Source organism: Taudactylus pleione, unplaced genomic scaffold, assembly GCF_031769625.1.
Source record: "Taudactylus pleione unplaced genomic scaffold, aTauple2 ptg000370l, whole genome shotgun sequence".
NCBI classification, from domain to species: domain Eukaryota; kingdom Metazoa; phylum Chordata; class Amphibia; order Anura; family Myobatrachidae; genus Taudactylus; species Taudactylus pleione.
The window spans coordinates 5692786-5706351 of record NW_028284771.1 but is presented as its reverse complement, the minus strand read 5'-3'; the positions used below and the strand labels follow the sequence as shown (position 1 = coordinate 5706351).

The 13566-nt window shown below is 44.3% G+C and overlaps 1 protein-coding gene across 3 annotated transcripts in view; it reads left to right on the top strand.

Annotated features, from left to right (window-relative positions):
• RHOBTB3 (Rho related BTB domain containing 3) overlaps positions 1–13566 on the top strand; it is an 82377-nt gene that overhangs the window by 38957 nt on the left and 29854 nt on the right. For all 3 annotated transcript variants that reach the window (XM_088444632.1, XM_088444631.1, XM_088444633.1), the window contains exons 6-7: positions 5213–5560; positions 8321–8430. In XM_088444632.1, coding sequence (XP_088300758.1) covers positions 5213–5560; positions 8321–8430 — 458 coding nt within the window. The remainder of the gene's footprint in view (positions 1–5212; positions 5561–8320; positions 8431–13566) is intronic.

Genomic DNA, 13566 nt, shown 5'->3' with positions numbered 1-13566 from the left:
AGATGGTCAGAACGGTTTGTACCTCCCATATCGGCCATTTATATTCTGGGGGAGGACAACTGGGAATCCGATTTTCTCAGTCGACACAGGATTCACTCAGTGGCGTGGTCCTTACACCAGGACATGTTATATCAGATTGTGGAGAGATGGGGTCTGTCCGACATAGATCTTATGGCATTCTGGCTAAAAAGAAAGCTTCCATGTATGGGGCATGGCCCATGGATCCATAGGCAACCCTAGTGGATGCTCTGACAGCCAAATGGTCTTAACGCTTAGGGTATTTTTTCTCACACTTTACCATGCCACTGCATGTGATTAGACAGATCAAATGAGAAAAGGCTCATGTTCTTCTCATATCACCAGACTGGCAGTGGAGGGCGTGGTACTTAAACCTTCTATCTGGCGGTCGAACTGCCGTAGTGGCTGCGGGATGATCTAGTTTCTCAGGGTCAGTTTTTCCATCCCAATTTTCCTTGGTTGGATTTAACAGCGTGGCACTTGAAACCAGTCACTTGAGGTCCAAGGGATTTTCCGCAGCTGTCATCCATACTATGCTCTAATAGTGATCTCACTGATCGAAAAAAAGTGGGTCCCACAGACCCCTCACTTTAAAAAAATTTGGGTCCTACTCCACAGTGTCTGGGTCCTATCACAATTTATGCCTCACTGCCTGTAGCGAATAAAAATGTGCTATAGCGCATATGTTGCACTAAGAATGACATGGGGAGAAGGGAACAGGGGTGGGAGAGTACACAAGAGAGCAGAAGGGGGACAGACATGGGGAGAGGGAAACTGGGCACAGAGGTGGGAGGACAGAGGGCCTGATTCAGAGCCGGACGCTATTTGTGGTCGTTCGTTCAGAAAAAAGGGGTAGCTATTCAAATGACCCGTTTGCTCTTTGCGGTCTGTTCACGCCTCTATGTCTGAACGAGCGAACAAAACTTGCGGTCGTTTTTTGGATAACTACGCCCCCTGGCCGCTCGCATCCTACGTCATGTCCGCTATTTATTAGATTAATCGAATACATCGACCAGCGTATGAACTGCTCGCTATTCTTGTGGTTGGTTTTTCCTACCGCAATCTTGCGAGCAGTTCTGACTATAAAATAACCCAGTGACGTGGTCAATGACGCTGCTGTTATGCACACCCATAAAACGCCCGTTTTGACCTTTAAGCACGCCTGCGTTCGGATCTCCACTCCCTGTTTTCAAGCACCTTCCCCTGTTACCACCCACATACGCCTCCTCCTGTCACTCAAAATAGCAGGCATTCGCTATTTAGCGAACAAACGATTTTCGGCCGCACTGACTGGTTCGCGCATGCGTATTACGATCCGTACGCATGCGCAGTTGGGCAAACATCGCTCGGAACGAACAAGCGGCCGCTTACGAGCGGCTCTGAATCAGGCCCAGAGTACACGGGAGAGCAGAAGGTGTACAGACATGGGAGAGAGGGGCACAGGTGGGAGAAGAGAGTACATAGGAGAGCAGAAGAGGTACAGATATGGGGAGAAGAGAACAGGGGGCACAATGGAGCTGGAGAGCAGAAGGGGTACAGAAATGGGGAAAGAGGAACGGGTGGGAGAGCAAAGTGCACGGGAGAGCAGAGGGGGAACAGGGGATACAGGGGTGGGAGAGGAGACTACACAGGAGAGCAGAAAGGGTACAATAGTTTACTCCACTATTATTATAATAGGACACAAGTCAGTCTCCCCATATAATCAAACAGGGCACTAGTGGGTGCTACAGAAGTATTTCTTTTGGTACTATAATAAATATAAATATCATTTACCTGCTGCCAGTAAAAGTGATACGGCCTACACAGCCATCTCACGACATCAGGGTCCTTCTACAACATCCGAGTCCTAGAAGGGGATCTATCCACTACCCCTGGGATAAGTCAGGTAGGAGGAAGCATGACCCGGCATCTGTGCTCCAGGAGGAGCAGCGTGGACGTCAGGTGGAACACACAGCCGGCGGCGATTGGATTATGAGACGCCGCCGGCATTGATTGGTGAATGCTGCCAGCAGTGAATGGACAAGGCGCCGCCTGTGGTGATTGGCTGCTGCGCCCGCTGTGTGTGCGATGCAGCAGCCAATCACTGCCGGCAGCATCTCCCCAGCCAATCACCGCCGGCAGTGATTGGCTGCTCTGCAGCGAGCACACAAGAGAGGGATTCGAGACCGGGTGCTATGGGACCTGGTCATTTTTAAGAACTGAGTCCCTCATTTCCTGTATCGCATAAAAACGCGCTATATAGTATATTTCGTGATCACTGCTCGAAGCACGTAAGCTGTCCACTTCACTTATTTACCATAGGGTGTGGAAATATTACATCCATCCACTTTCCTTGTATGCTTTCTTTCCTACAGAATGGATTGTCCAAGGGCTTCCGTGTCTCTTCTCTGCATGGTCAGGTTTTGACTTTGTCTGTACTCTTTCAGAGGGACCTGGCATCTTTCCAGCAAGGGTTATTGCTTGTCCAGCCGCCTTATGTTCTTCCTGTTACTCCTTGCAACCTCAATCTAGTTTTGACTGCTCTCCAATGGGCTCCTTTTGAGCCACTAGAGTCTGTAGAATTACGATGGCTAACTTGGAAAGTAGCTTTTCTTTTGTCCATTTCCTCAGCTGGTCGGATTTGTGAGTTGGCAGCATTGTCAGCCAGTTCTCCTCTTCTGATTTTTCATGTGGACCGGGTGGTTCTCTGCACTCGGCCGTCCTTTATTCCTAAGGTGGTTTGGTGAGCACTCCGGATATATGTGGATAGGACTGCTGCTATTCGTATGATGGATTGTCTCTTACTGCTTTTATTACGCTCATAGAAGAGATTGGCCAGCATCAAAGCAATTCCATAGCTCTCTGGATTGCTTCAACCATCAAGCAGGCTTATGTAGCCGTGGGCGAGTCTATTCCCAATCCAGTTTGAGCTCATTCGACTGAAGCTGTGAGTGCTTCTTGGGCGGTGTGGCAGGGTGCCTCGGTTGAATACCTGTGCAGGGCAGCCAGCTGGTCCTCGGCACACACGTTTACCAAACTTTATTGTTTCCACACTTTAGTGACCAAGGCTGCAATCTTTGCTTGTAAGGTTTTGTGCCAGGCCTGTGCGTGATCCCCCAGCCCCTCTTGAGGCTTGCTTAGGGAAGTCCTGGCATCCATGTTCCCCAGGTAAGATGAAAGAGGTTTTTCTTGTACTCGCTAAAATCAATTCTTCGGAGTCCATCTAGGGTACACTGAGTTCTCTCACTGGTTTATATTGTTTTTTTTTTTTTTTTCTTCCCTGTTTTCTTCCTTTAGTTTAGTTAGTAAGATAACTGAGGAGCTAGGGGAAAAGGGAAGGCTTATGAGGGAGGGGGAAGCTTCAGCTTCTAGTATTAACGATTTATTGCCTACTCCTTGGTCTCAAAACCCAGTGTCAGTGTTCCCCAGATGGATTCTAAGAAAAACCTTGATTTTTTTACGGTATGCATAACCCTAAAGGCAGCGTTTTTATTATGTCGACATGCCATATGTTGACATTTTTATGTCAGCATTTTCCAGATGTCGACATTTCAACCACGTTGACATCATAATTGTCGCCATTATCCATTATTTCTAACTATAACTAGGAATATCTATATATGGATCTTCTCTAAGACAATAGCTGAAAGTAGGAAAATATGTCCAGGGAAGACTATTACTAAATCAGTATCAGTACAGTTGAAGATTGTGTAATGTATGTCATGTATTGTTAGATTAGCTTTGTTTAGCTAACCTGTAGCTCACTAGCACGGCCACCATCCAGGAGCTTAAAAGGCAAAGGTTCCCTACCTCTGGCCCAGGCTATTAGATCAGATTTACTTTGAATAAAAAGGATATAGCACATAAGCAGGGCCTGCTAACAGATTTCAACTGTGGTATTTTAGGGAACATGTCCCATTGTGAATAGCGGAGCCCCACATACATCTTGGGGAGCGTGGCTATTCCTCCTTGGTGCCCTCTTTGTACCCACCCCCAAATGCTACATAATTGCAAATAGAAAGCAAGCACAGTATGTTTACTAATGAGCGAATGTGTGAAACGTTGAAAGTAAATGTGCTTAAGCCATTTTTTTTTTTCACATTGATCCAAATGTCTTCTGGCACAGTTAATGCAAAAATAAAGACTAATGGTGCATACACACGATCAGATTTTTCCTTCAGATATGAACGATAACGATTTAAAAATCGTTCAGTCGTTCATATCTGAAGGAAAATCGTTCATATCTGACATGCCTGAACGATGGACGATCAACGATGCGCGTTCCCGTTTGTCAGATAACGATATCTGACATCTGATGGGTTTGCAGTCAGACTTGGACGATCCCATTCATTTTAATGCAGTCAAAAATCGTTCAATAGTTCAAAACTTTGGTAAAATCGTTCAAATCGTTTAATCGTTCAAATCATTGAAATCGTTCATCTGACAAATCTGACCGTGTGTACGCTGATGTGAAAGTTCAGCATCATGTGGATGGAAGCTAGAAACAAAAAGAGAACACACCCATATTGCTCCTACTGTATGTTTTTATTGTTCTGTGACTATTTATAGAGCTGTACTTATTCTATTGCCTCTAGCACCCTCTATCTTTCATTAGTATACATTTATTTTCTGTTTCAGGAAGCATTAGGTTGTAGAAAGGAAGCACCAGCTTAAGTGTTCAAACCAAAAGTATATGTACTAATGATCATTCACATGGCTGTATCAATTGCACATGAAGTCTGTGATAGTCATAAGTAAATCACAAAGTGTGGATGAAATTGGACACACATATATTATCGGATAACGTGATATAGAGCACATGTGCAGGCAGTCCATCTGTTTGAATGTACGTATGTTTTTTTTTTTTGTTGATTTGGAATCACTTTGAACAACTTGTGCCTGGTGCTGCCCTGTTTGCCTTGTAAACAATCATTCTATTAATTGTGAGTGGTTTGTGTCCCTTCAGGCAGGGTCAGATTATATTTTTGGTAGTCGGAAACCTTTAATTACTTTTCCCTTTAATTTCTTACCAATACCTGAGTGGCAGTGTCTGTGAAATATAGACTTGAATGTGTTGAGGTTGCCGTATTGACCAGTAATTAAAACTTATTGTTCCAGCACATACAGTATATGTTGTTCTGTAGAAATACAAGCATACACTATAATATAACCATGTCAGATAATGATTTATGAGATGAATTAAATATTTTAACAGAAAAGATGCCTGTTTTGAAGGAAGAGTCCTCGCGGTATATTACCGATATTCAAGACTTGCTGGTTCGCGGTCAGAGTGTGGATGTGATCTTCTGTACCGCTGACATGAATCCGCTATCTGGCGCACACCGAGTGGTGCTGTGCAGCGTGAGCGCCGTATTTATGCTGCTGTTTGGTGTGATGCCTACAAGGGACATGTATAACTCCAGTATACGGAGGACCGCGCACACCCTCTTCTCTGTGTTTCCAGGACCCGCAGTTACCTCTCCGAACTCTCCAGTAAGAGTCATTGTTAAGGACTCCCACTTCCATACATGTTTATCTGACATTCTCCACTTCATTTACTCAGGTACCACATCTAAACATGCCATCTATTGTTTGTCATACATAGTTCATATAATTTAGCCTTCTATATTGCTGTTTCATGTACAAAGAGATGTATTGTAAGGAATAAAAGTAATTTTCAAATGAACTCTCTTTATACAATAGTCAGTAGTGAGTGGGTCCAGGGGGGAAACCCAACAAATACTTCACCTTCCCTCAGTAACAGTGACGACCTATCTTCCAAGGGACCAATATACCTCTATTGAATGCTGTCTGAGAAGTGGAACAAAAGGTGCCTTTTAGGTATCATTTTAATTAAGTGGATATTTAGTGCCTACATATCTAATAAGTGGGTTTATGCCAGAATGAAAAATACATCAGGCTTATCTATATGTTTATGATGTAAGTACTCACCTCATGAATAACCCACTCTCCCGGAATGTCTGGAAGGCCCCTGAATTTTGGGGGTCTCTCAGTTCCTGGTGGGGTGGACCAGCCTCCTGGATGCCCAGTAATGTTGGGGGTCCAAAGACTCCATGATTTTGCTTCACAGGAAATTACGTCATTGTGTATTCCCTCCTTTGAACTCCCCCCCCCCCTTAGCAATTGCCTGTGTTTGTTTGTCTGTCTAAAGTTGGCGTAAAAACTATTGAACAGATTTTCATGAAAACTACATTATGTTGTAGTGGGAACTCCTAGAAATAACCTGCACTTGTTTCATATTGATCCGTCAAGTTACACCTGAGCAATAACAAGAAAAAAATAAATGTATTGACATTATCAATGCTAGAGATAGGTGAGACACAATGCATGCGGCTGGTAAGGGCCGGGGAGAGAGGTGCTTTGTGCCCGTGTTCACATGAATAGGATAGGCTACATAGCAGTCTGTGCACAGGGCACACAGTGACATTGGTGTGAGTGGTGGGTGAAGGTGCTGCTGCCACCAGTCTGAACAGCGCTGCTGGTCACGTGGGCCAATCACCTGACAGGGCCCCTATGTAAAGCAATACAACTAGAACACCTCAAATAAATCTTTTTTGACAGAAGCGATTTCATCGTGGGCAAAGCCGCTGGCAACGGCTAGTATGTCAATCATTTTTTTACAATAAACACAGGATTGCAAATTTATGTACGTCAAGAAGAATAAAAATCATCTTATTTGTTAAGAGAATTACAATTAAGGGCCTTAATCAATTAGAAGTGAAAAGCCGAGATCCGCGAAAAAGTATCGCCGATTGCGACTTTTCACCAGGTAGAAACTTATTTCCGTATTCAATTCCATCCGCTTTTCGCGTACACGGAAAGTCAATGCAATGTAATAGGCGAAAAAGATTCACCTCTGAATAGCAGGAGAAAAGAAGTGCAACATTTTTATTTTGGGGTGCAAAGATGGGAAACCACTCAGAACCCTTGGGACAGCCACCCAAAGGACAACTGTGTAAAAAAAAAAAAAACCTAAAAAAAGTGAGGAACACCCCATAAAAGTACTTTGAATTTGGGGTGGCAAAGTGGGGGGACAAGTTTGCAAGTTAGCAAAATAAAGTTCTGGGGGTGCTCTAAGAAGGGGTCAAGTGTTTTTGGGATTGCAGGTGCTTTTCTGATTGTGGAAATTCGCAATTATTAAAACTGTACTTTAGATACATTAAAATATGCTAGCACCCATTTTCGGGTACTCCAAATTTGCCAGGACTACTTATTGTCTCCAAAAAATACAGCTTTATGCCATTCTTCACCACTTGTGCAAATACGCTAATTAGTGGCAATTCTGCGAACTCAAGTACCCCAGTTTTTTTAGGACTATTCGGGCACTACTACATTGATTCCCAATGTTTCTGCATCTTTTTTGGGGGTTCAGGCTGATTTCCCTGATTCTGACACCACGTTTTGGCGTCTTTTGGAATTGAACCGGTCGAATTGCAGGTACGCACGCGATATGTTTCCGCGGCTAAAATACGCGATGTAGGCAAAGTCCGGCATGAGAAACTTTACTAATTGAATACGGACCTAAGTCTCCTTATAGAGCAGCAGTCCTAGTGACAAGGTGTCCAACCGCATACCCTAACATGACCTGATGGGGCACTTGAGGACTGGAGTTGAGAACCCACTGTGTTATCCTAAGATAGGGTAACAATGGCACATTAAAAATCTGATTTTGAACTTTGGTGCTTTTAAATAAAAATAACACACAGACCAACATTGCAGTGCTGGATTGCTATTCAGTAAAATGAGAGCAGAGCCATAACTAGACATTTTGGTGCCCTGTGCCAGAAAGTGCATTGGAACCCCCCCCCCCCCCCATTTTTAAATAGGGACATGAGAGAGTGCACCTGAAAAAGGGCCATGGCCTCATGGGGAAGGGCCAGTGAAGAGATAGGGGAGGCCAGGAGATGCTGGGGATAAAAGAAGAGGAAGCTACAAGTGAGAATGATAATAAACAGGAAAATTGACAGGTCCAAACAGCGGCCCCTGCCCTGCGGTGCCCTGTGCCATGGCACAGGCCGCACCACCCTAGTTATGGCCCTGAATGAGAGAATTGGTCAATGGTCTAATCAAGGGTATACAAAGTGTGGCACTCCAGCTGTTGTGGAACTACACATCCCAACAATTCCTACCACAAGTTTACTGTTAGGGCATGCTGAAACTATGGCAGGGCATGTTGGGATGTATAGTTAAATAGCATCTGTAGTGCCACTACTTGCCTACCCCTGGACTAAACAGTAGACACTGCAATATATATTTTTTACAGCTGACAAGTTGTCCCAATAATATTCTGATCTTGCTTTAGGTGCAACGCAGTGGCAGCTGCTGGAGCAACATCTTAAAGCGAAGCTGGAAAAGAGTGAAGTGCTCCGTGTTATTCACATAGTACAATGTTTACTTAGGAAGCCAGGACAAGTAAGTATTCACTGTCATTCATTCACAAGTTCCCGACTAGTGAGTGTACAGACTTCAACCATGCACTTTTATGTATATTTTATCAGAAAACATAATCACTATATCTATGAATTTCACTCAGTAGGGATTAACTGTGTATTTAACCCACAAAATTGCAGTCGCACAGCGCACGTTATATGCAGTGACTATCTTCAGTAAGTAGTGCATATCCATCCTTCCACCATGCACAAAATGGGATTATAATAAACTACTTTTGCTAGTACCATGCGCTATCAAAACAAGTCTAGAATATGTGCGCCCAGAATTGGGTGCAAAGGCTGTAACATCATGTTGCAGTACGTATATATTTAGACAAGATAATATAGGAGCAAGCTTCAAACTACAGAGGCCAGATAACACCTTGCACAAAGGTAGGTTCAGTGTATGCGTTACACAAATGCACCGGAATTCACTAGTGACCACTAACACCAGTAGGATAAAACACTGCTCTGCAGTACGTGGGTCACAAAGAGTCCGGCTACTGTACATTCCTGGGAGGTCACCATCATATCATCATAGTGTATTTATATAGTGCCACAAATTCTGCAGCTCCAGACAGTCAGCACACAAATCCAGGAGTATAAATTATTCATACTATCGAGACATGCCTTACAGATATAAGTAAGAGTTGCACAGTGACAAGCATCATAAAACAAGTACAGATTCTATATGTATAAGTTGAATTAAGCAGAATATTAATAACTTAAATAATTGTGGCATAAAGCTTAATAGGAAAAATAAACAGGGTAGACGGACATAGGGCAGATATGAGACGCAAGGTAGCGAGGGTTCAGCTTGTGAGAGTTTACTATCTAGGAAGTAGTCTTAACAGGCGGTTCCCAATCTTGTGTATTTTATTTAACCCTTCCCCTGCCAACCAGCAATACTTCTCTGCAGCTAACCTCTTATTCAGTGATAAGCAATAGGAGAGCGTAGCGTCAACCAGCCAGTCCCTAGAGTGAGTTTCCCTTCTTGGTACCCTCAAAAGTGACAATTAGAATGGGATGGACTATAGGAACATCAGCAATTCTGAGCAGGTCACAGACCTGTTCTTGGTGAGCCACATTCTGGTGCAAAACATATTCTACAAAGCATATACAGTGCTGTTTTGTTGATGTAGACTAGTCTTTGAAACAGAGTACTACACCATGGTGTCTTGTGTATATGCACCCAGGAATCGGACTCTGTCTACTGTTATATTGCTAGCTACATATGATCAATCATAGCTGTAATATACCCCAAACTCTCATCTGTTACAAGAAAACAAATGTAGTATTTTAACCATACCTCATGGTATTGATCTGTGGTATCCATGTTATCTCTGTAGGAAAGTTTCCGATTAGGCTAATGTTACAGGAATACTGATACTGCTAATAGCGTAACAGGCCAACAGAGTGGATCAGTTCATCAAGGCTTGAAATACATGAACAAAAAAGTGCCCTTGTGTCTTTAGCCCTTAAGAGAACACACTGAAGACCTAATTGGTGTTATAGTTATTTGGATGTAGTATATACACAAGATTTACTATTGCACTATAATATGCATGTATGCATTTATGCAAGTCCAGTTAGTCCCCCAACATCGCCTTGTAGAAATTAGAGGAGGTCTGAAGCCGGGATGTAGTCCAGAAGCCGACGGTCTAAATACCGACCGCCGGCTTCCAGACACTGTAATCCCGGCGTGGTACTAATGACAGGCGTCGAAAACTTGACGCCTGTCATTAACCAGATGCCGGAAAACCGACTCCCGGCATACCGAACGAAGGTAAGCCGGGCACCGGGTGCGGGCAGCTGCGGAGGGGGGGGGGAAGGGTTAGGTTTAGGGCTCCCGGGGGGACTTGGGGTTAGGCACCCCCCTGGGAGGGTTAGGGTTAGGCTAGGGGAAGGGAGGGTTAGGGATAGGCACCCCCGGGGGGAGGTTAGGGTTAGGCACCCCCCCAGGAGACTTAGGTTTAGGCAGCGGGGAAGGGGGGGTTAGGTTTAGGTACTTACAGGGGAGGTTAGGGTTAGGCACAGGGCAGTTATTATTGCTGCTGCTGGTGTGAGTAGAAGAATCCATTCCCCTCCCATAGGTAAATAATAGAACTTGGTAACGCTGTATAGGAGAAGCATGACCGGATTATTTCTCCCTGCACTGTGAGCTCACAGCACGGCATCACCTGGCGTCAGCTAACAGGAGGTTTAGTGGGAGAGGCCCTTCTTTAAAGGCTGCATGTAGGGTGGATAAAATAAGTGAGCCTTGTCCAAAAGTGGGCTCAAGCAATGGAGATCAGAACATACATTGTTACTAATACTCCCAGTACAAAAAGACAATTATTATTAACAATAGTAATAATACATCAAATAAGAAATATTGTCCCAGTCACAAAACATTTGAAACGTCACAATTAATTCATATTGTCCAATTAATATAATTAATAAATAATATTGCTATTTTTTTATTAAATTAATCATTATAATGAAATATTATTTCCCCCATTAGAGAATTCTCAATGTTCTCTGCCTCCTCATTCAATACATAATGCTTGCCCTCATTACCAGTGTATTGTGATTCCTCAGCTTCTGAATGGGCAGATAGAAGTGGTGGTTTAGTGACTGTTTGGTCAAAATCCCATGTAAAAAAAGTGGTTAAATTACTTAATCAAAGCTGCTGAATAGTAGTGGTTTGGTGATTCCATCTGCCAGCGATGTGCTGGGGTTTCAAAACTCCATCAAATCCCCTGCTTGGTAAATGTACCCATATGATAGATTTATTTGTTACTGCTCAAGACTCTGGGGGTGATTCAGCAAGGATCGCAATTGCAAAGCTGCACGCAGGCTATAGATATAATGTATGCACGCAGGCAGCTTTGCAATGCGATCCTTGCAATAAGACAAATGCAGCAGGAGGTGTATGACACCCCCTGCTGCATTTGTGATCCCAGCAGTGCGACAGAGATCGCAGGCTGGGATCACCATCACGACCATGGGTGGTCGATGGTCAAGATGGTGGACGGTGCCAGATAGCTGAGTAAGCCTCAGCTTACTCAGACTGGCTGACTTGCAAGCCCAGAAGACTGAGTACATCCACGCAGTCTCTGGGCTGGCCACTCCCGTTTCCGGGAATGCCGGCCGCCCCCACACTGCCCCTTGCGTGCGATTGAGCAGGACCTATTCTGCACACTCGCAGAATGGGTCCTGCACACTAATCTGCGTGTAGCCCTCTGCTAATTATGGATTGGAGAATTAGGATAAATAATTGGCCACAGATCTCTTCATTTATAACCTTTAACATGAAAAAATTCTGATTTTATATTAATATATAAGGAAGGATTTATCAAATCTTGGAAAGATATAAAGTGGATAGAGAAATAAAGTACCAACCAATCGGCTTCTAACTGTCATAACTGTGTTAGAAAAATTACAGAAGTTGAATGGTTGGTACTTTATCTCTCTCCAAGATTTAATAAATCTCCCCCAAAGGGCCGAAATCAATTAGAGGTGAAAAACCGCGATCGGCAGAAAGCGTTTGCCAATGCGATGTTTTCACCACATTCCCGCATATCGCCCTATTCAATTGCAGGACGTTTTCACATGTGCGAAAAGTCCATAGGCAAAGACAGGCGTAAAAGTGTTTCCACCCAGAGGCAGGGGAAAAGTTGCCCAACATCCCTATTTTGGGCTAAAAATGTGGGGAACCCTTTGGACACTCCCCCTAATGACTAATTAGTCAGAAAAATAGCGTAATTCCCCCTAAAAAAGTCATGTCATTTTGGGGTGAAAAAGTAAAAAGTGTTTGAAAATGGGTATAAAGTACTGGGTCTGGTATTTTGGGGTGCTGTATGGATGGGACAGGTGATTTTAGCAGGAGGCTGCAGCAGGTGTGTTTTTTAAAGATTTTTAAAAGGCAGTTTAGAGACCCCAAAATATACTAGTACCCATTTTACCCCCAATTTAACTACAGCAATTATTTTTCACAAAAGAAATTGCTTTAGATCATTTTTCCACACTTAAGCAAATATGCATATAACAGCACTTTGACTCAATTTAAGAACACAAAATATTTAATTAGGGCTATTAATACACTTCTATATTGATTTCCAAGGTCAGTTAGGCTTTTTATGGGGTACAGACTGATAGGCAGTCCTTTTCACTAGTTTCGCCATTCGCACATATGCGTTTTCTCTTGTTTCTCTGGCTTTTCGCCGGCCACAACTTCTTTTTTTTCTTCCTCCACTAGGGGGCACAGGGACAACTCTGGGTATAACCTGGAGAGGAGAGACTTTTAATCACAAGCCCACTCTCCTCTATACCCCACCCACAGCCACTGGGACCTCGATTTGAGTTTGGTGCCGGCAGGAGCTGGGCACCAGTTATTAGGGGGGCTACTTTAGGTGGTCTTTCGAGTATTATTTATTTAATCCTTATTTTAAAACCTAGTTTATTTATGAATGGGCAGTGGAAGGCGTCCTATAGGATGTCCTCACTTCTGCCCCAGCGCCAGTGGCCGCAGCACTGGCGACTGGGTCAGTGACTTCGTCCGTGGGACTCCCATTGCTGCCAAAGCACACAGGACTTGTCAACCGCAGCCGACACTCTGAGGGGGATTAAAGCTAGTTAGACTGCGGGAGCTGGAGACCTCCAGTGGTGCTGTTAGTGCAGGCACCCGGTCTGACCGCGCTATGACACTAGACCACCAGAGACACTTTGTGTAACGGGGCAGCTTATAGCAGCGATGACATGTCCCTGGGGTTAAAGCAAGCTGGGGGAGCCGGCGCTTCCCTGTTAGCCCCTCCCCCAAGCCTGAGGCGCGTTCTCCCTTAGCGGCAGTAAGCCCCAGGCTCCAACCTCCCTTCTCTCCTCTCCCCTCCAGAACGCGACCATTTTAGCTCATTGCCTCAGCGTTAGATAGAGAGACGCACAAGGCTTCAATCTACTCTCATTTCCTGCTCCCAGCAGCCACGCTAGAGTTATTGCTCCTTCCTGCTAATGTAGGCTGGTTTGTTGAGCTTTTGCCCACTTTCTGCATCGAGTGGTCTGCTTGGTGTATGTAAGTGTATTTCCTCACATCTGTGCTGCTGGGGCTGGTCACTGGGGGAACATCCCTTGCAGGGTTGGA